This window comes from Martes martes (genome assembly GCF_963455335.1).
Source record: "Martes martes genome assembly, chromosome: 8".
Lineage (NCBI taxonomy): Eukaryota > Metazoa > Chordata > Mammalia > Carnivora > Mustelidae > Martes > Martes martes.
In genome coordinates this window covers 119,934,253-119,955,225 of record NC_137895.1, presented here as the reverse complement: position 1 = coordinate 119,955,225, position 20,973 = coordinate 119,934,253, and the positions used below count along the sequence as shown (strand labels likewise).

Below are 20,973 nucleotides of genomic sequence, written 5' to 3'. Positions count from 1 at the left end.
TAAATTTTTTGCAGGCTATTCTGCTCTGCCCAGTAGGATATGTTGCTGTTGCTACTTATGTGGTGCAGTTTGCCATGATGAAGGTATATCCCTCTATATGGGTATATATTGTTTTTCTCTTTTGCTTCTATAATTATCATTCTATCTCACATGCCAGTTTTTAGTGTATTACTACTTTTTTCTCAAGTTAGGAAGTTTACTTCTTTACACTGGAAGAATTTTATTGCCCTCTGTAGTATTTTGTATTGGGGATATGTAAGATTTTATTCCTGTGGAAGAAAGCTGAAAATAAGTATGCGTGTAACCAGATTTTAATTAAAAAATAACCATGTAAAACTCAGGGAAATTGTGTGAGGACTTATATGGATTCTTCTACTAAATGTCACTGTGGAGGGAAGGATGCTCTGCCTTATGAAATGAATTACACTTGAGTTGGTGGACAAAACAGTTTCTGAGCACAATTTTTTAATGTGAAGCTTTTCTTAATTTTAAAAACAATTTTATTTTTACAGCCAAACCCACATACAGAGATTGCTAGCACCTTGAAGATGATAGTCGTGTTTTTTGTTTTGTGACCGATGCATTTTGGGATTAAGCATTCATCATTTTGTGCAAAAAATACGAAGGATATCATCTCGCTCTGTGTGAACGTTGCACAGCCTGCTCTGTGTAAACCTTTCATAAGTGTGGGTGTCTGGGTGTCATTGTTCAGTTTTATACTTTGAACTTTGAACTGTCCTATAAAACCTTTTCTTGAGGTTTTAGGAGTATTGCCTGCAGTTTGAGGCCTTAATGTGACCGTATCTTGTCATTTAATGCATCGGAAATGGCTAGTCAGGCAGTAAACCCAAGTTTTATGGCAAAACGTGTTTTATTTTTTTTAACAGACTATTTCTCATTAGTTATAGCTCATGTATGAATTCGAAATTACAGGGAACAAGAAATGCTAGGATTTTCTTTATTGGCAATTTCAATAATTTATCAAAGATAATGTTTTAAATATATAGAAGTTAATACAAGGTTTTAAAGTTTTATGTAGATGAATATATATCCATAGGATATTTACCATAAATGTTATTATAAATGAATTAAGAGCATGTTGCACATGGAATATGATATCCCCAAAATATGCAGATCCAATTATAATGAAGAAAATTAAGCAGTTTTTTAAAAAGCATGATAAATTAAACCCCTTTCTACAGAGCTCACAGATTGTTCAGATGTATGAGAAAAATAAACTGTTCCAACTCATAAGAATGACCTTCACCAGTGTTCAACACCTTTCTGTTCTAAAGTCTCTAGTTCTTCTTTCATAGATTATTTGTCATGCCTTATGCAAAAGTTCCTGTGCATGGCTTGTATGAAATTAAACTGAGGGGAAATATGCAAAATAAATCGTCTCTGTGTCATGAATTTATCTTGTGACAATGTCAAAACAACTTGCTGTTTGCATTTTAAAAGAGTGTAAATGTATTTATAATACAGAGGCTTTGATCAATAGCTTATTTTTTTAATTAGTGCACATTTATCAGTTTGTTACTATGCCACCATTTGAAAGATTGGATTTGAAAAACTATATACATAGTATTTTTGAGTCTGGCAGCTATTAATTCGACAGCATCTATCAGATGATACCAGTGGTTAGGTTACCATAAAAAAAAATTTACCCGCAGTTGGGAGTTCGTTGTTTTGGTTTTAGTAAGTAAACCTGCTATGTCATCTTGTGGAAGAATCTGTTGACCCCATAGTCTGGATCCAGTGGAGTCCAAGGTCATTGGGTGAAGTTGGAGAAGCTGTGTCTCTCTCTCTCTCTTTTTTTTAAAGATTATTTATTTATTTGATAGAGATCACAAGTAGGCAGAGAGGCAGGCAGAGAGAGGAAGGGAAGCAGGCTCCCTGATGAGCAGAGAGCCTGATGTGGGCTTGATCCCAGGACCCTGGGATCATGACCTGAGGTGAAGGCAGAGGCTTTAACCCACTGAGCCATCCAGGAGCCCCAGAAGCTGTCTCTTGATGGTATTGTGTCCTTAGCTGAGACTCTAGCCCACAGGTCCAGCGCTACCAACCAAAATGTAGCTGTTCTAGAATCTGTGTTCTTGGAGTCTGTGCTAAGTGGAAGCTAAACTGTAGTGTATTAATTCTTCCACAGTATTTTTTTATTTATTCATTATTATCATCATCACTGTTTTTATTTAGAGACTGGGAGAGAGAGGCGGGGGAGGGAGGGACAGGGGGAGAGGGAGAGGGAGAATCTTAAGCAGACGCCTTGCCCTGTGTGGAGTCAGATGCAGGGCTCCATCCCATGACTCTGAGATCATGACCTGAGCTGAAAATCAAGAGTCTGACGCTTAACCCACTGAGCCACACAGGCACTACCACAGTATATTTTTAAATGGAATGACTTTAGTTGTGAGAATTTCAGAATGGTGGCAGGCTGTGGAGAAAATGACGTGCAGCCAGTTTGAACCCGTCCCTTTCCAAGTCATAACTAGCCTCTCTAGGAAGGCTGGTCTTGAAAAGTGTTTCTTTTACTGTTTACTATACAATTCTCAGAATTGATTTAGTAGCAGAAATGTATATGTAAATCATTTCTTGACTCTTACTCCTAAATAATGTGGTGTGTGTGTGTGTGTACCTACGTACCTACGTGGGTGTACTGTGGAAGAGGGTGGGAGAGGGTATTCTAAGAGGTGCAGTTCCTTGGGACATATATATTCTTTTAGAGAAGTTCTTAACATTTCGTAACTCACCAGCCTTTCTTAAGGGGGTGAAGCTATGTCACCCCATTAAGTGAATGGGGTGATATATGAAACTATGTCATTTATCCATAGAAAAATGCACGTAGGTTTTGTGGATCCTATAGAAAACTATCTTTGAGTTCTTTAGGGGTGCATATAACTCAGATTTAGAAACCCCGGAGTAGGGGAAAGATAGCAGTATATTTGTGGTATGAATAAACTGGTGCTATTTCTTAGAGAGGTCAGCTGGAAATTTGTATGAAACTTAAAAAAGGTGACTGTCGATGCAATGTGAAATTCACTCTTGATAGCTTTTTAAAAAATGTTCAAAAGCTCCACCTACTTTAGCTGCTGAAATTAACATTTCGTTAAATAAGAATGTGGATCTTGAATGGAATGCATATGTATTGCTAGCCTTAAATATAAAACTGCTCATTATTTTACCAGCAAAAATGGGTTTATTTGGGAATAGCAGAGAATTGCAGTATGGGACAAAGCAAGCTATGGCCAAACCACAGGCGAGTCCAGGGAACAAAGGAGAGGGAGAGCTCCTCTATGGAGGAGGGGGAAGTATGCTGTTATAAACAAAAAGCCCATTGGAGTAAACTGGGAGCTGGAAGTATGGTGGCTTTTCATTGGCTAAGTTGTGACTGTCTCTGATTGGCTGGACTGTTGCCAGGGGGTGGAGGTAAGCCTTTCTTCCTCCTGCAGGGATAGTGAAGTACCCCTGTGCAAGGTTCATCTCTTACTGTTGGGTCAGCAATTGACCACCACGGGTCGAGCATAAGAGCTCCCCCTGCTGCCTCCCAAATCCGTTTGCATGAGGTCTCTCTTTATTAATTTTAACAGTACATACATATCTCAATTTCCATAAAATCTAGGAGGAGTCTTTTTCCCATTTCAGTTTTTCTTCTGCCAGTCAGCTCAATAGGATAAAACACTCTGCAATTGACCTACCACTAGTTAACAAACTCATCCCCCTCCTTTTCAGATGTTTTCAGTCGGAACCCTCTCGTCTAATTTTTTGCTCTTCCTTTAACCTTTTCCTCCTGTCCATATATACCCTTCTCTGATCACCTGATTCTTTTTTTTTTTTTTTTAAGGTTTTTCTTTATTCACTTGACAGATACAGAGAGAGCACAAGTAGAGCAGCGGGCAAAGGCAGAGAGAGAAGCGGACTGCTCGCTGAGCGGGGAGCCCAATGTGGGGCTCAACCCTGGGATCATGATCTGAGCCAAAGGCAGGTGCTTAACTGACTGAGCCAGCCGGGCGCCCCAGATCACCTGATTCTTACCTGCAGTCCCTGCCCCTCTTCAGATCTTGCTCATCCTTCGAAAAGTTGAGATGGATTCTCCTCTTTCCCCCACAAAGCCCACCTGTCCCGCCACCTGCACTATGTGGAAAATAAAGTATTAAGGTTGTCCAGAGTTTATTAGCCTCCGAAGGGCCAACTTCACATATGTGATGACTTGAGCTTAAAGGAAGGGCATTTACTGACGCCGTCCTCTATATCCAGTGGAAGCAACAGGCCTGAAGCGGTCAAGTAACTAGAGCTGGAAGGTGGGGGCTTTACACCGCGTCCAAGTGTCTGTGCTCACTATCGCCCATCTGCCTTGCCAAGGATGTACGTGTATAGTTTACATATCCCACCCACATAAATCTAGGAGCTCAGCGGGGGAAGCATGGCCGTGGCTCTTTTTGTGTTCAAAAAAAAAAAAAAAGGCAGTGAGAATTCCAAAGGTTAAAAGGCAGATTATCAGAGGGGGGCGTTTACAAAGCCCTGTGTGGATCCCGTGGATTTTTCTGGCCCTGGGCATTTACCCCTGCTCCCTTTCTTCCTCATATAATTACTCCCGTCCTCAGCATTAAAATACACGAGGAAAGAAGAGAAATAACCCATCGTGGCCTCTTGCTGAAGTCATTCTTAATTGTAGAAGAAGATGTGAACTCTGGGCAAAGCATGTTGTGTGTGTGTGTGTGTGAATTTGACTTGTCTGCTGTCTCCCTCTTCATGTTCACAATTGAGGATTGAGTGTATGTGTGTTTGATACATTATAATGATATTTAAGAGCCTGGCTAGGACTTCTAGGACACTGAGTCTGCATTCTGTGAATGAGTGAAGTGGTTTTTGTTTTTCATGTTCTCCTCTTCCTTCTTGCTGTGTCTCGAAACTTCTTAGGCATTTTTCCCAGAGAAGCCTCTGCCCTCTGCTTGCCCTTCACTCAATGTCACTTCCTCCCAGACCATTAAATGCCACTGCCTTTCCTCTTACTGCTGCTTCTCTGACCCAGCTCCCTGGGTCAGGCTGGTTACTGACATACTGCTCGGCTGCCCACGTCGAGCCTTGGCACTGGAGTGTGGTTTCACGGGTACTTTCCTGCAGAAATTCAGGGTTCAAGATTGCATGGCCCATTCTTTGGTTATCTCTGGGCTGTTAATAAAAGATGCAGAAATCAGGTAAATTCTGCATCCTCAAGAGGGGCAGAAATCCATGCTTGTCAGCTTTTTAGGAGATTTGTTTGGCCTTGCGTACCCATTTTTTATAGCCCAGGGACATATATTTTTGCATGTTTGACTTTATACTGCAAAATCTGCCTTAATGCTTGCTTGTAACTTTTTTCCCTGATTTTTTGTGGAATTGATTATTCTCATTGTTGCTGAAAGAGTAGGATCTTTCCTTTTTTTTTTTTTTTTCCTTTGCTACTTTTTCAGTGAATTAAGTCAGGCTATTTTTGGTTAGTAAAATTACTTTAGCTACAGACTCCTAAGGAGGCCCATGATGAGATACATGAGATACAAGAAGTATGTACCTCGAGGTGTGGGTGCTTAGTAAATACTGTTAACTGAATGTAGCATTACTGTTGTCATTTATAAAGCTAATAATGAGTTGGGGAATGTTGGCCTTTGTTGGGTAGATGTTTAGATATTTTGGTATTTAATTTTTACCCTGAGGAACATATAGATCCTTTTAAATGAGAATCTGCTTTACTGTTCATAAACTTTATGTTTTTAAATAACCCGTAACTACTGTTTTAATGGCTACTTTGGGGAAAATCCCATAAAATCTGTTAAAGCCTAGTTATCATTAGTATACTTGTGCACTTCACATTCTTGGGCTAAGATATAATTAGTTCATTACCCACCTTGCGTTTTGGGGCCAGAAAACAAAAGTCATTAATCACTATAAATACAAATGACCTTTTTTGCATATACAATTCTGAAGCGCATAATTATTTGTATGCGAGACTAAAAGAGATTCTTCTTTACAGGTAATCATTAAACTGGCATTCAAGACTATGATTCCTAATTTGCTGAAAGAATTGACTTCTGTATAATGAGTCTAGACATCACCTCTGTGGTAGGAATGGACTAATGTCTCCAACTAGTCTAATTGAGTATTAAAGGGGCTGCCCTTCTACTTTGACCAGGAATGCCCCAAATTCATATTTCGTTTCTGTTCTTTTGGCTTCTTCCCACCTTGCCTCATTCAGGGCACAGGGGGACAGTTGTTATCCGGTATTGTACTCATCCAGTACTGGGGCAAAGAAATGTTTGCTTTCGCCACTATTTGATGTATTCTCGTGGTTTTCATACTTTTTCTAGTAACTTTATTGTAGCACTGTATCTTAGGGATCTAATAACTGGCCTCATTGAATGATCTTCTACCATCCCTTATCCTTTCCTGTTCAAGAAATCTTAGAAAGCAGCAGAAGCGTGCAGAAAGCTGACTGGGCGTTTTCATTTGGTATGGCAATCGAGTCTCCTGTTCTTAATTTAAGTATGCCAGGTTTGGGGAGGCAGTGCTATCTGATGTTTTTGCTTTACCTTATCCCATATGGTGGTGTCTTCGTGTGTCTTGCGCCCATGGGTCAGTAGCACTGAGGTGTGTCTGCCTATGGGCACAAGATTGGAGCTTTTCACCCATTGCAGGGCGGGGAGCGTGCCCACCGCTGGGCCTCGTGCCTTTCTTCACCCTCGTGGGCAGTGGTTCCCATTAGGTACCCTCTCTGAGTCTTCTTCTTTGGACACTTGGGGCTGTTTTCAGTCCCTCTCTGGTTTCCCATGATGGAGACAGTGGCTGAACCATGAATTCAGTTTTCCAAAGAGGCCTGCAGGCAGCAACCCCTTGGCGTTCATGTCCTAGCCTGGCACCTCTCCTTCTCAGTAATCCTCAGATTAAAAGAAAAAAAACAAAAACAAAACAACAACAAAAAAAAAAAACAAAAACCAGTCTGGGAGCTTCTGCAAAGACAGGCACAGCACAGTTCTGACTACTCAGAAGTTTGGTGGAGGTGGTGGGTAGGGTTCCCAACTCCGGATTTCATGCCTGTGCTTATGAGGAAAACCTACATGTGTTCCGAGCAGCTTCTGGCTTCCCGGCAGCCGTGGGTGGAACGTGGTGCCTGGTCTGTTACTGCCCTTTTGTAGCTGTAGAGGACCCGGCTGTCGGTGCTAACCATATGGCTCCAAAGACCAATGCGTGACCCGCCGGCCTTTCCGTAGGCTGCACGCTGCCGAGCGCCAGTCCTTATGTTCTGCAGGGTGCCTGCTGCTCCCAGAGCCTGTCACTCTTCGCGATTTTGTTTCTTGGCCTCCGGGGCCATGAGATGCTTGTGCTTGAGAAGTCCCTGGATCAGCTGCACCCCAGCTGGTCTCTCTGTGCTGTCAAGGCCCCCCAGCATTCTCCGTTCACTTCTCGGTGTTGTGACAGCTAGAAGGTTAGTTAGCAAGGGGCATCTCTTCATGGAACCACACTTGGTCATGATGAAGTTGTTGCTAAGTGACTCAATTCTGATGAACTAGGGAATTCAGGATTTTTTTCTCCTTGAACCTTGCTCGTACTATTCTGCAGTGATTGCACGGTAAAGATCTGGGTGGGTAGGGGCACCTGGGTGGCTCAGTTGGTTAAGCAGCTGCTTTCGGCTCTCAGGTCATGATCCCAGGTTTTTGGGATCGAGCCCCACATCGGGCTCCCTGCTTGGCAGGAAGCCTGTTTTTCCTCCTCCCACTCCCCCTGCTTGTGTTCCCTCTCTTGCTGTGTCTTTCTCTCTGTCAAATAAATAAATAAAATCTTTAAAAAAAAAAAAAAAGATCTGGGTGGGTATAACGGAACCAAGTGATGAACCATTGTCCATCCAATGCACAGCCTACCGGTAAAAGCTGACACCAGGCTTTTGCAGTGCAGGTAGATAAGCTCTTTGTTGTTCTGGTGAGGTCATGTGAGCAGATATGCTTAGTGACTCCTGGTGCCGCTTCATCTGGTCCCACCGAGGGCTGTTCCATCTCGAAACTAGATCTGAAAAATCTTTTTTCACGTTAGAGATTTCGTTAGCATTTACGGTTTATGTGTCAAGGGAGCTCATGTACTGATCAGCTGCCTGAAGGAGCTCAAACTGACCATGTTAATTTGAACGATAACCAAGAATTCCCACCTCTTGGGCCTGGGTCTGTGTGTCTCTGGCCAGTCCACCTGTGCCCGGGGACAGTGTGACCTGTAGTGTTCGTTCGTTCATCTGAACTAAAAAGATGGATGCTAGCTGCGTGGGGAAGCAGAAGGTGACTGGAAATGGTTGGATTGCGGCCTCCTGGCTGGGTGGATCAGCCATTTAGAGTTCCTTTTTTTTTTTTTTTTTTTTTTGCCACTTTTCATGAACCCCAAGTCTCAACTTACTGAGGTGAGGGAGAAGTCTTAATTTGGATAGTCTTATTCAGCATTATTGTGTGGGGGTATGGGACATATATACAGGATTAATGATTTTGATGTCACCAATAAATTAAGTTTTCTGTACCAGAGTGCTCTCTGGACCAGCAGTGTCAGCGTCCCCTGAGAATTTGTAAATGCAGAAGCTCAGGCCCCATCCCAAACCTACTGAATCAGAAACTCTGAGGTATGTGCCCGCTCCCCTGCCAGCTGTGTTTTAATAAGGCTTCCAGTAATTCGGATGTACTCGAAAGTTTGTGCTGTTAGTGATAAACCAGCACCATCTAGAACTTTCTGCAGTGAAGAGAATGACCTCTATCTGTGCCGTCCAGTGTGGTAGCCACTAACCACTTGAAAATGTGGCTTATGTGACCAAGAAACTGAATTATGAATTTTACTTAATTTCAACTAATTTAGATTTAAATTTACTTCCTTTTTCTTTTTCTTTTTTTTTTTCCTGTCTTAACTGTTTCATCTAGTTCCTTCACGCCCTCATCCTCTCCCTCTGGTAATCATAAATCTGATGTCTTCTCCTGTGAGTTTGTGTGTGTGTGTGTGTGTTTTAAGTTTCCACATAAATAAGATTATACAGGTTTTGTCTTTTTTTGTCTGACTTCATTTAGCATATTGCCTTCAAGCCCCATCTGTGTTGTTGCAAATAGGGTTTCCTTTTTATGGCTGAGTAGTAGTCCACTGTGGGTACATAGACCACATTCTCCTTGTCCGTCTATTGGGGAACACTTAACACTGCTTCTGTGTCTCACCTGTTGTGACTAGTGCTGCAGTGAACATGGACGCAGATACTTCTTGGAGATAGTGATTTCGTTTCCTTTGGATACGTACCCGGAGGCGGAATTGCTGGGACATACGGTAGTTCTGGTTTTAATTTAATTTAATTTTAATTTTTTGAGGAGCCTCCATGCAGTTTTCCATGGTGACTGCACGTCGGAAAGCGTGGCCCCAGAGCATACCCTGCTACTTCCCATTGTGTGCATAAACTAAGAGGTTTTTAAAAATAAAGTCCTTGGTTGTGGAGTTGTGAATTTTATATCCCAGAACCAGATGCTTCTAAAGGGAGGGTGCCGTTGCTGAAACAATTGTTTATTGAGGTTTTCCTCCTGGGGGAGGCAGGCGATGTTGCTGGTTACGGGGTCTGCTGTCTCTCAGGGTGGGAGGCTCTGGTCTCTCCGGCGTGTCCCGCGAGTGCGTGCTGAGGCTTCCCGCCGACGGAGATGCTTTCCGGCGGGTGTCAGTGTAGGAGGTTAGCCGAGTCCCCTTCTGGCCCAGACTCATGAACCCGCCCAGGGACTTGGGCTGCTTGTTGTGGGGCTGTCCCCAGATCGCAAGGACTGACCGCTGAGTCTGGCTGGCAGACTCAGGCGCTTCTCCCACGAAACTGGAATAACATTCAAGCTCTCGACTGAGGAGCCTTGAAGGGAAGGAGGGTCTGAATCATTGTAACTGCCAGAAGATAACGTGAGACTGGTCTGTGGCCATAGCTCCTGGGGTGGCAGGACCCCATCTCTGTCCCCTCTGCTCTGGACCCAGAGGGCTCCCGGCGGTCATGTGATCCTGCGACGGACGCAGAATGAGGCATTTAGGAGCCAGGGGACACCTGAGAGTGACTGGGGACCTTTTTCCCAGCTGCAGCAACTGGAGTCTCAAAATGAAAGCGGTCGTTTTTGACAGAAAATGATCCTAAATTCTCTGTCATAAGCCAAGTTCTACATGACTGAGCTTCCTAATTGAGGGCCCCATTTGTTGCATTATTTAAATCCATATCATTGATTTTCGTCATCCAGCTCTTTTTGAGAATCAGAGACTGCTAAAGCCAGGTGGGAGAGGACTTCGAAAGGGTCGTCGTGCAGCCCGGACTCCTGGGGTCACACGTGACGCCACCTCCATTTCCCTCATGAGCTCAGCTGCTGGTGGTGAGCAGACTGTGTGGGTGTGTACAGCTGGGGTCACGGTTACAAACAGGACAGACTGATGAAAAGGAATGTTGCCAAGGCGTAACAAGGAATATCTTGAGGCTGACTGTTCACTTATGTTTTAAAATACTTCATACAAATGCGTCACATGGAGATCTTTGAAAAATTTTCACCGGAGTGTTCTGACTGGGGACGTGCTACTCCCGATTTTTTCCATAACAGCTGAATTTGTTCAAGTCACATGTGTACATAATTTCGTTCTTGGACACCTCATCTTGCTAACTGGTTATTTATTTATTTATTTGTTTGTTTTGGTGGACAGTTTTATTAGAATTAGCTTGTTTTTCAAACACTAGACCTGTTTCCGTTTATTGACTCTGATACTCCTTCTTTGGTAACTTACTTTGTTTAAATAGCTTGCCTTTCTGACCCTATCCCAGAAGTCTTGAAATGCTAGCTGTTAAAAGTGGGATCGTGTAGACATCACAAGCATTTTCTCAGTACTGGTTGAGAGAGTGAATCCTGTCTCATCTAAGGTCTGAATGTTAATTTCTTCTGATATTTACTGTGGTCAGGTAGGGGGAGTTCTGTAGTGGAGAGAGAGTAGGAGCTGTGTAATATTTTCCCCCTGTAGCTTGAATGGAGTCTTAAACACAAAATTCACATGCATACAAAAGGCCGTGAGAGGTTGAGTAAATTGAATGTAGGGTTATTGTTTGTGTCCGCAAAACAAAGCCCTAAATCGCATTTAGCATAATTTGTGGTCTTAAATTGGACTGATTTAGCAAAGAGAGTGAAATAATCTCTCATCCTGTCAAAAAGGCGATACCTTCAGACCAGCATTTAATTGCATTGGCAAAGTAACTTTGGGAAGGCAGGCAGTAATTCTCGCTGCATTATTCTTGGTTTGTGGCTAGATTGAGATCATCATTTTCTCCTGGTTGCACTAACTTTCCTTATTGCTCTTCAAAGTAATCAGATGAATGCCGTGAGAGAAGCTTAGTGGGAGCTGGAGGGTGAAGTGGGGGGAGAGGATGAGGCCCCCCGAGCAGGCCGGTGGTCATCGTAGAGCTGTGTCTCACACGCTTCGCGTTCTAGGGAGAGAACAGGTAACATCCAGAGACTCAGCAGGCACGAGAAATTGGTGTTCATTTACTCATAGTGAATATTGTTCATTCGCCGGAGAGCGTGTTACTGACTACACATCTAGGAGTGTGCTTTTAAGGCCAAATTGTACAGATAGGGCTCATATGCATTCCGGATGGTGTCTAAGAGTACAGTTTCTGGAGGTGATTTCCAGCTGCCTCAATTTTCCCATTAAAACCTGTCCTTTTATCTTCAGCCCCCAACCAGCCACTTCAGTAACTAATCCACGCCTTGCTCATTTTCCATCTGGACCACTGCCACCTCCCAAGTGTCTGGATTCAGACTGATTCATATTCTTCACAGTCCCTCCCCCCGGCGAAAGCATTTCTCTTGCCTTTTTACCAAGCCTTCTTTCCTCTAAAAGAAGTCAGGTCACTGATGCCTTAGACATTTTATGAGCTAAAATTGAGGACTCGGAACTGTAATGAACAGTGTGCCTGTCCTCTTTACTTTTGTTCCACTGGGACTTACCCGCTGGAGTTCCTGCAGTGGCTACCTCCTGAAATAGTTTCGATGTCTGTTTGGAATCTGATGCATACCTGTGTAGTGGCTTGAAGCAAAGGGGCTCCCAGTCTTTCCCAGTCTTCTGGAGCACCTTTTCCTGCCCCCGAGGGTGCCGTTGGCATGGGAAGTAAATTACATAAGACGTGACACTTTCTTGTGCTGGACCCAAGGCCCATGTCAGTGGTGTGGCTAGCCTCGGTCGTCTCAGTGGGAGACTTTACATGAATCATGGACAAGCTGATGGCCCATAACACATGTTTGTAGAAGATGGACTCAAGAGACTGGGATACATAAAGTATCATCTGTTGGGAGTTTTTCCACTATCAATGGAGAGTTCGTACTTTTGAGGTAAAGATGCCTTCGGCTTTTACTTCGGTATTTGCAAGTATATACTCCAGGGAAAGAAGACTCTTAGGCCCTCACTGGTTTATTTTAACCTTTGATCTGTATGCTGGTATTCATATCGTGCTTCTGAGTTGGTTTTTCATATTTCTGTGTAATAACAGTGCATTGATCTGTTGCTAATCTGTTGTAAACTGTGTGTGTGTGTGTGTGTGTGTGTGTGTGTGTGTGTGTGTGTATTGATCAAGGTGTAAAGGCCAGAAGCCAAAATCATAAACGAGACAGGTTGAATATTTCATCCTTTAATGTTGAACTTAGATTGTGATTTAGTGCAGTGTTAAGAGAACAGTTCTTCAGATATCCGACTATTGAAACAGCTTGACGAATGTATCATCACCCAGGAAGGATCTGGAATTTGCAGTCTTTCTTCTGGTGGAGGTGCAAAAAAAAAAAAAAAAAAAAAAACAACCAACAAAAAACCAACCAACCTAACAAAAAAACCCAAAGGAAGCAGTCGTACTTATGAGACATTGTATGACAATAATACAAGCATTTGTGCTTGGGAACACTCCCTTACGGTCTGTTTATGGCACTCTCAAATTCTCTTTTGCCCTTTGAAGGAACATTTCCATTTCTGCTCTACTGAGTTACTAACCTAAGAAAAACCCACAAAAAAATAAGACTTGTATATGTGAATCAGATGGTCATATTCAAGTTTCATCTCTCTTTCCTGAGAGAGAAAAACAAAATGTGTTGCTGGCACTCCTTGCGAGGCGCGGGGCCCCGTATTCACACTCAGCAACTTTGTTTCCGTAGTGGTTCCACCAAACATAGCAGAGCTGAAGAATTTGGAAGTGCTCAACTTTTTTAATAACCAGATTGAGGAGCTGCCCACACAGATCAGCAGCCTTCAGAAGCTGAAACACCTGAACTTGGGGTGAGTATGGGTGGAAGGGGGAGGAAGGGAAGGAGAGGAGGGAAGGAAAGGGGGGTACAGGCTGTGGGGGCAGGTGGGAGCGCATGTACCGTCACGGAGTGGGAACTGCCCTCCAGCTTTCTTCTGTATGGCGGGTTTTTAACAAAAGTTTTATTGTTTTAATACTTCTTTTCAGTGGCCTGCGTTAGTGCATACCTATTAGAGAAGTCATTGAAAACTGAATTGTTGGTACCATAAGGGAGTTTTTTTTTTTTTTAAATCATAGTTTGTTTCCAACAAAATTTTATTTCAGTTAACATGGACCAGGAAGGGACTCATTTGCGTAGCATTAACTGTTCAGAGCAGTTGTAATGTGGTTGATCTTTCTCTCTGTTAAGTAGAAGTCGTTTACAAAAGCGCCTTCCTTCTCTGGATGCAGGGAGGATCTGCTTCTGAGCATGCCTCATTGATTCTTACAGTTCTTTTATATAGCACAGAGGTTATAATCCTCTGTCTGTCTTTATGCGAAGGTGAAGAGAGGAGGTTTGACTCAGCTGAGGTGGCCGAACCAGGCAGCAGTGAATAATAATAATACTGTCTATCGCTTTACAGTTTTCAAAGTCCTCATGCCAGTGTTTGACCCTCTGAACGATTATGAGGGAGGGCGGGCGGGCAGTACTGCTTTCGTTTCCAGGAGAGGAAGTCAAGCCCCGGGTGAGAGCTTCAGTGACTCACTCCTGGTGCTCCTGCACTTCGTGACCAAACTAGGTAGAGAACCCCGTTATCCAGGGTCCGTGGCCCTCCATCGAACACCACAGACGTCCCCAGAACTTGGGCTCCCGAATTCCAGCTTCACTGTTGTAGCTCGTAGATGTAGCTGCCCACGCATGCTTCATCTGCCAGGTGAAGCAGAATATTCATCAAATGATAGCCATTAAATGCTCTGGTTTAGTTAGTGATTTACATGCAGTGGTGAGACAAGCTGGCCACGTATCTATCAATTTAATAGGAAGCAATCCCAAAAAACCCTTATTCATGGAATGATTTTTTTAGTCAAGCTCATTCTTTCCACAGGGAATTTGATGAGACACTCATCATGTTCACTCTGGTTAAGAGATAATCTTGGAAAGATCCATGAGCATTCTTTTTCCTGATGTCTGAGGGGAAGTAGAGCTTAAAAGGGGGGGGGGCGTCACTTAAATCAGATGGCTTTTACCCCCTCCAAATATGGAGATTGTACACCCATCTTGCAAAGCAGAAAAGAAAGGATCCTTCGCTTACACCTTGTTTTGAAAATTATTAAGTCCTGTGTTTTAATTTGTGTGTAAGTCCAGAGGCTAAAACTAGATGTATTTGCTAGACATGTAGATAGATATATTCCTAGGGTGCCTGGATGGCTCAGTCGGCTAAGCATCTGCCTTCAGCTCAGGTCATGATCCCAGGGTCCTGGGATCGAGCCCCTCGTTGGGCTCCCTGCTCAGCGGGGAGTCTGCTTGTCCCTCTTTCTCTGTTCCTCCCCCTTCCCCCCACTCATGCTGGCTCTCTTTCTTCTCTCTCTCAAATAAATAAAATCTTAAAAAATAACTCGTTACATTCTCATTGTTAATTTGTGGATTCATGTATTGAATGAGTTATTTATCTATAAGGCATTAGGAGTAGTACCTGGTGGGTAGTAAACAGCATGTAAATGATAGCTGTTATCCCCAGCACCATCATCGTCATCGTTTTATTTACTATTTCACTGCAGCCTGTGTCAGGGACCTTGCTCGTGTTGGGACTCAGTGACAAAAATCATAGTCCTTGACCTTAAGTCTGGGGCAGAGTGGGCTGTGGAGGAGCGAGAGTCTGTGAGGGGCCACTGACACGCCCGAGGTTGTCTCAGGGCTGTGGAGAGGGGCTAGGGTGTTGGTCCACAGGTGAGGTTCTCTGAGGGATTCCTACAGGGGGCAGTATTTGAGCCAAAACTTGATTCAAGAAAACGAATTTGTCAGACGCAGAAGCAGAGGGAAGGCATCTCAGTCTGCGGGAAAGACCGGATGAAAAGCTCAGAGTATCACACGTTCCAGAAACTGCAGGCCATTGAGTGTTGCTGAGTGTAAAGTGTGAGGCAGGGAGTGGGAAGGGAAGGGGGAGGCCCATTGAAGAAGCATGAGTGTCTGCTGTTTAGTTACTGAGTACTTCCTGAGCTCCCAGCGGTGGGTCAGCCACCGTCCTGGGTACCAGCCAGCCAGCCTTTAGGGAGTGTACATCACAGCTGGGAGACAGAGGTAAACACACGTCTGGAATGGCAGGGAGGCAGAGGCTAGTGAAGGGCCCCGTGTGCCGAGGAAAGGAGCTTTGATTGTGTTCTGCTGACCATGGAGGAGTTTTCCCAGCAGACTAGCAGCTATGAGAAAAGGTTGGATTTTTGTACAGAAGGTCACGTGGAGGGGAGTTTGGGGTACGTAGGGCTCGAGGTCAGGAGACCGACCCATAAGTGTGTTGGAGATGAGTGTTCTAGGCGAACGAGGGCAGTGACAGTAAAGGTGGGGGAGGGGTTTTACATGAAAAATGCATAGGAGATAAAACCGACAGGATGGTAGCTGATGGCATGGGGTGATGCCTAGGGGTGTATCATGGGCAGCTGAAATGGAAATAAAGACAGGGATGGTTGTGGAAAGAACATCATGAGCTCAGGTGTTGTTGGGTTGGGTTGGAGGCACCTTAGGACAGAGTTACAAAGTTTTCTGTTTCTTCTTTTTTTTTAAACCAAACATATCTTAGTTCCCTCTTATCTTCAGAGCTGTTTGCATTTTTGGCTCTCAGTATTGTATTGATTGTGTAAAGCTTTCTGTATTTAATTACATAGCTGTATAGATGGGGTTGTCAAAGTTTGAACAAAAATTCTTCGTTCTCTGGGAGAACGGGAGAGGAATTAACATGAGTTTCAATAAAGGATATTTCTATCCTCAAATGGCATAAAGAATTATACCTACATAACCCTGTGTAAGGCAAGTCATAGACAGAGGAGTCCTTAGACTAAGTGGCCCAAATAAAAATATACACACCGAAAAACTCAACACCAAAAAAGTAAATAATCCAATTTAAAAATGGGCAGAAGACCTGAACAGACATTTCTCCAAAGAAAACGTCCAGAGTAGCCAACAGACACATGTTCAACGTCCCTCATCTCGGGCAAACACAAATCAAAACCACAATGAGATACCACTTCACACCTTTCAGAACAGCCAAAATCCAAAAAGTCAAGAAACAACTGGTGTTGGTGAGGATGTCAAGAAAAAGGAACCCTTGTGCGCTGTTGGTGGAAATGCAGACTGATGCAGCCTCCGTGGAAGATAGTATGGAGGTGCCTCAAAAAATTAAAAATAGAATTACCCTGTGATCCAGTAATCCTACTTCTGGGTATTTTCCTAAAGAAAACTAAAACACTAATTTGAAAAGTTCTATGCGCCCCTGTGTTTATTGCGTCATTATTTACCATAGCCAAATTACGAAAGTAACCCAAGTGTCCTTCAGTCGATAAATGAGTGAAGAGTAAGAGGTGTATATACACACAATAGAGTACTGCTCAGCCATAAAGAAGAATGGAACCTTGCCATTTGCCACAGCATGGATGGACCTAGAGAGTGTGATGCTAAGTGAAATAAGTCGGAGAAAGACAAATACCATATGATCTCACTCATTTGGGGAATTTAAGAAACAAAACAAATGAACAAAGACAGAAACCAACCGAAAAAACAGGCTCTTAACTAGAGAGAACAAACTGATGGTTACCATAGGGGAGCGGAATGGGGGATGGGTGGGTGGGTGAAATGGGTGAAGGGGACTAGTAGGGTACCTGTGGCGATGAGCACAGGGTGATGCGTGACGTGTTGAATCCCTGTATTGCACACCTGAAACTAACGTAACACTGAATGTTAACGCTACTGGAATCAGAGTAAAAATTACGTATATACACACAGGGCACCCTACAGCAGAGCATTTAGGCCACACATATGCAGATTTTGAACAGTGTGCTCAACTAGAAGTCGTTTTTAAAATTTTCTCTAGTATTATGTGTTTATTTTGATGATGGCCAGACCCGAGAGGAGTTTTAGGCCCTCTGCATAAGTCAAGCTGCATTATGTTGTTAATTCTTTAAACATGGTTCATTTTACAGAGTTAATTTCCCCAAAATATAAAGCCACGTCAACTATTTGTTGGTGAAATGTCTCTGGGATAATCTGACTGCCGAAGCACCATGCCCAACTCTTCTGGAATAATTTTTGACCCAGTGAGATGCTGGAGCTCATCTCGTGAAATTTAGTTTTCACCAAGTATGGGGTTGAGTGTTAACAGATTTGGATTTTTTTTTTTTTTTTTTTTTTTTTGGCTAAGTGTAGGAACAGGACACCATGGCCATGAGAAAAATTATTACCTTTAGCTAAGAAGGTTTTATTGAAGCAAGAAGAGCGCGAGAGGACCTCCAGCAATCGGAACGTTCCAGAAGGGGAAGCATTAAGTAAGCTTGAAAAAGAGTGAAAAAGAGAAAGAAAAAAGATGCTGACCAGCCTTCAACTATCTGGTTTTATACATTTTTACAAATTTCTACATCACATTCAGGCACTTTCCCATTCTAGAACACCCTGGGAAAATATCCAGAGGCAGTTGAGAATTTATACCATTATGGTACAGATGTGCCCTCAGCGACTTTGTGAGCACTGGAGTGATGTGAGAGTCCGCTGGCAGCACACAAATAGGAAAACCACGCTGGAGAATTCAGGCGGCCCACAGCGGTCTTCTGCCAGGGTAAGCTTACCTGTTGGAGGCTGAGGCACAATGTTTCTCAGTGACTTCCTGAAAACTGATTGTAGTTCCAGCTCTCGGTTCTTGAGAGCCATTTGCAAGCCATTGATCTTTCCACCGGGCTTCAGATTTTTCAGCTCTCTTCCTCCTGCCGATCCTGCTGGGAAGGTCCGGCTGTCCTCATTTTGCAGTTGAAGAAACTGGGTCTCAGAGACGCTGACTCACTTCCCCGAGGTCACCCAGCTAGCCGCGCTGGAGCCGGACTGCTCCTCTCACCTCGCTCTGTTCTGCCCCCACCTCTGCTCTGACCTCTCTGGGGGGCCTGGGAACCAGGAGCGCCCACGCTGTCCGAGGGGCCTGGGAGCAGCGGTCCCCTGCATGCACATGGAGGTGGTTGGAGGCCCCACATGGGCTAGTGCCCAGGGAAGCCACCAGTGGGCCCCGCAGCTCCTTGTTTAGTTCACAGCCAGTGGTACTTCTGGACCCTCATCTGCGTTTGTTGAAGGGAAGGCTTCCTTTCTGCCTGCTGGGTTAGTGAGCTTCCTGCTGTCGCTGCTGCCAGCTCCTTGGTTGTTCCTGACACATGGAGGGTATTGGTGTGTCCCTCAAGGAGAAGAAGAACCTTGAGTTCAGTAGGTTCTTGCCACCAGGAGGTGGCCAGTGTCAGGCTCGCTAGAGGCTGGAGAGTGGCTGGAAGCGCCCGAGATGCCTGCTCCCTCCGAGGAAGGCTAACCCAGGCTTTCCTACGTGTTACCTTCCAGACGTCTCCTCCTGTGTTTGGAAGGAAAACCTTGATTGGTGATTTTCGAGAATGGGAAGCTTAGAACAGTATTGAAAGAAAGAAACATACTTCTGACCTTTTTCCACTGTTTTTTTCTTGCAACGTACTCAGCTCCTTGCATCGGAATCTCAGGATCAGGGTGCCTTTGCCTCCGTGAGGGGCTGGGTGCTCTCAGATAACCTGTCACCCCCCACCGGGCAAGTCAGAAGTCCTTGTTACTGTATTCACGGCAGAATTAAACATACTTATAAGCACTGTCCTGCCTGTGTTAGAAGAAAGTTTTTGTGACTCAGGTGAATACTTGATACAGATGTGCTTCACAGATTGTAAATTGGTAGAAAATATCAGTTGTTGTCATTGCCACAAATGGTCATGGAGGTTATTTTATTTTTACTTTTTTTTAAAGATTTTTATTTATTTATTTGATAGAGAAAGAGCACAAGCTGGAGGGAGTGGCAGGCAGAGGGGGAAGCAGGCTCTTTGTGGGGCTCCATCCGAGGACCCTGGGATCATGACCTGAGTTAAAGGCGACGCTTAACTGACTGAGCCACCCAGGCATCCCATTTTATTAAGTATAAATTTAACCAATGACTTTTCTACCCAAGAGGTAGAAAGTACTTTTCTCTTGGTTTCCTCTTGTGCCATCAGCTCTTTCTTGTGTGATGGGGCTGGTGGGTGGTTAGCAGGTGTGGACAGGATTGTATCTAATATGAGAAGGCTTGAGACCTAGAGTTAGTTTAGCATCACAGTCCCTCTGACCTTTCAGTATCTGTGAGCTTATATTAGATTAAAAAAAATTTTTTTTAAATCCTCCTTTAAGTATGCCCCAAAGGAACCACATTAAGAAAAATAAGGGTCTGGGGGCACCTGGGTGGCTCAGTTGGTTAAGCATCTGCCTTTGGCTCAGGTCATGATCTCAGGGTCCTGGGACTGAGCCCACATTGGACTTTCTGCTCAGCGGGAAGCCTGCTTCTCCCTCTTCCTCTGCTGCTCCCCCTGCTTGTGTGTGCGTGCGCTCTCTCTCTGTCATATAAGTAAATAAAATTTAAAAAAAAAATAAGGGTCTTAAAATAAGAGAATAACAGGAAATATATTTTCTTTAGATTTCACTGAAGATACATATATATATTTTTGATTTTCAGTTAGGGTGAAATACACATGATGTGAAATTTACCATCTTAGCAGTTGTTAAGTCTAGGATTCTGTAGCATTAAGTTGCTACATTGTAGTCTTATAGCATTAAGTTGCCCTATATCACTGGGCAGCCAGTCTCCAGAAGTTTCTTATCATGCAGAACAGACTCTATATCCATTAAACAACAACTCCCTGTTTCCACCCTCCACCCCCTTATCTTCCCATCCCTCCCAGCTCCTGGCAGCCACCCTCCTGACCAGAGATCATTTGGAACATTAGTAGTTGCAGAACAACAAAGTGATTTTCCCCCCTCCCATTGGGGGGAATAAATGAAGTAAAGCCAACCGTCTAAAAACTACAAAGCTTACTCTGCATCTTTTGAGGAATTATTGTTGCCACATACCTGAGGAAGTTCTCCAGAAGGGCAGATACTTTGCGATGATTGAAGTTTCTCTGTAACACAGTGAGCGTCACCATTGCAGAAAACGAGGAGCCATTTTCAGATGTTTCGTAACCATTTTCAGATGTTTCATCTGACTGCAATTCCTGTGTTGGTTAAAAGAACAGTAAGTGATGGTGGAATCACGGCCTCTTCTAAGAGCTTTCCGTCTCTCATATTCAGCTCTTAGGCCTGTGACACAGAGGTGATGTGAGTATTTCTGAACATATGTTTTGTGTGTGACGTCTTGGATTTTTTTTTCCCCCCATCACAGCATGAATAGACTAAACACTTTGCCTCGAGGATTTGGCTCTCTCCCAGCTCTTGAGGTCCTTGATTTGACTTACAACAACTTGAATGAACATTCTCTTCCCGGAAACTTCTTCTACCTTAGTAAGAAACTTTTAATTCTATAAATCTCCTTAAAATGGTACTTTGCGTTCTGAAAGTGAAATTTATTTGCCAGGGCCCCAACTCCAAGAGAAATTATTGGACGTATATATTTTTTTCTTCACACATTTCTTTTGAATATTCCTTCATAGCTCAGCAGTATGTA

At 43.7% G+C, this 20,973-nt stretch overlaps 1 protein-coding gene across 5 annotated transcripts in view; it reads left to right on the top strand.

Moving 5' to 3' along the window:
* Positions 1-20,973, top strand: part of RSU1 (Ras suppressor protein 1) — a gene marked incomplete at its 5' end in the record, with an annotated part of 181,639 nt that overhangs the window by 31,884 nt on the left and 128,782 nt on the right. For all 5 annotated transcript variants that reach the window (XR_013967218.1, XR_013967219.1, XM_080810098.1 and 2 more), the window contains 2 exons: positions 13,179-13,299; positions 20,692-20,810. Coding sequence is in view for 3 of the 5 variants with exons in the window: in XM_080810098.1 (XP_080666224.1) it covers positions 13,179-13,299; positions 20,692-20,810 (240 nt within the window). The remainder of the gene's footprint in view (positions 1-13,178; positions 13,300-20,691; positions 20,811-20,973) is intronic.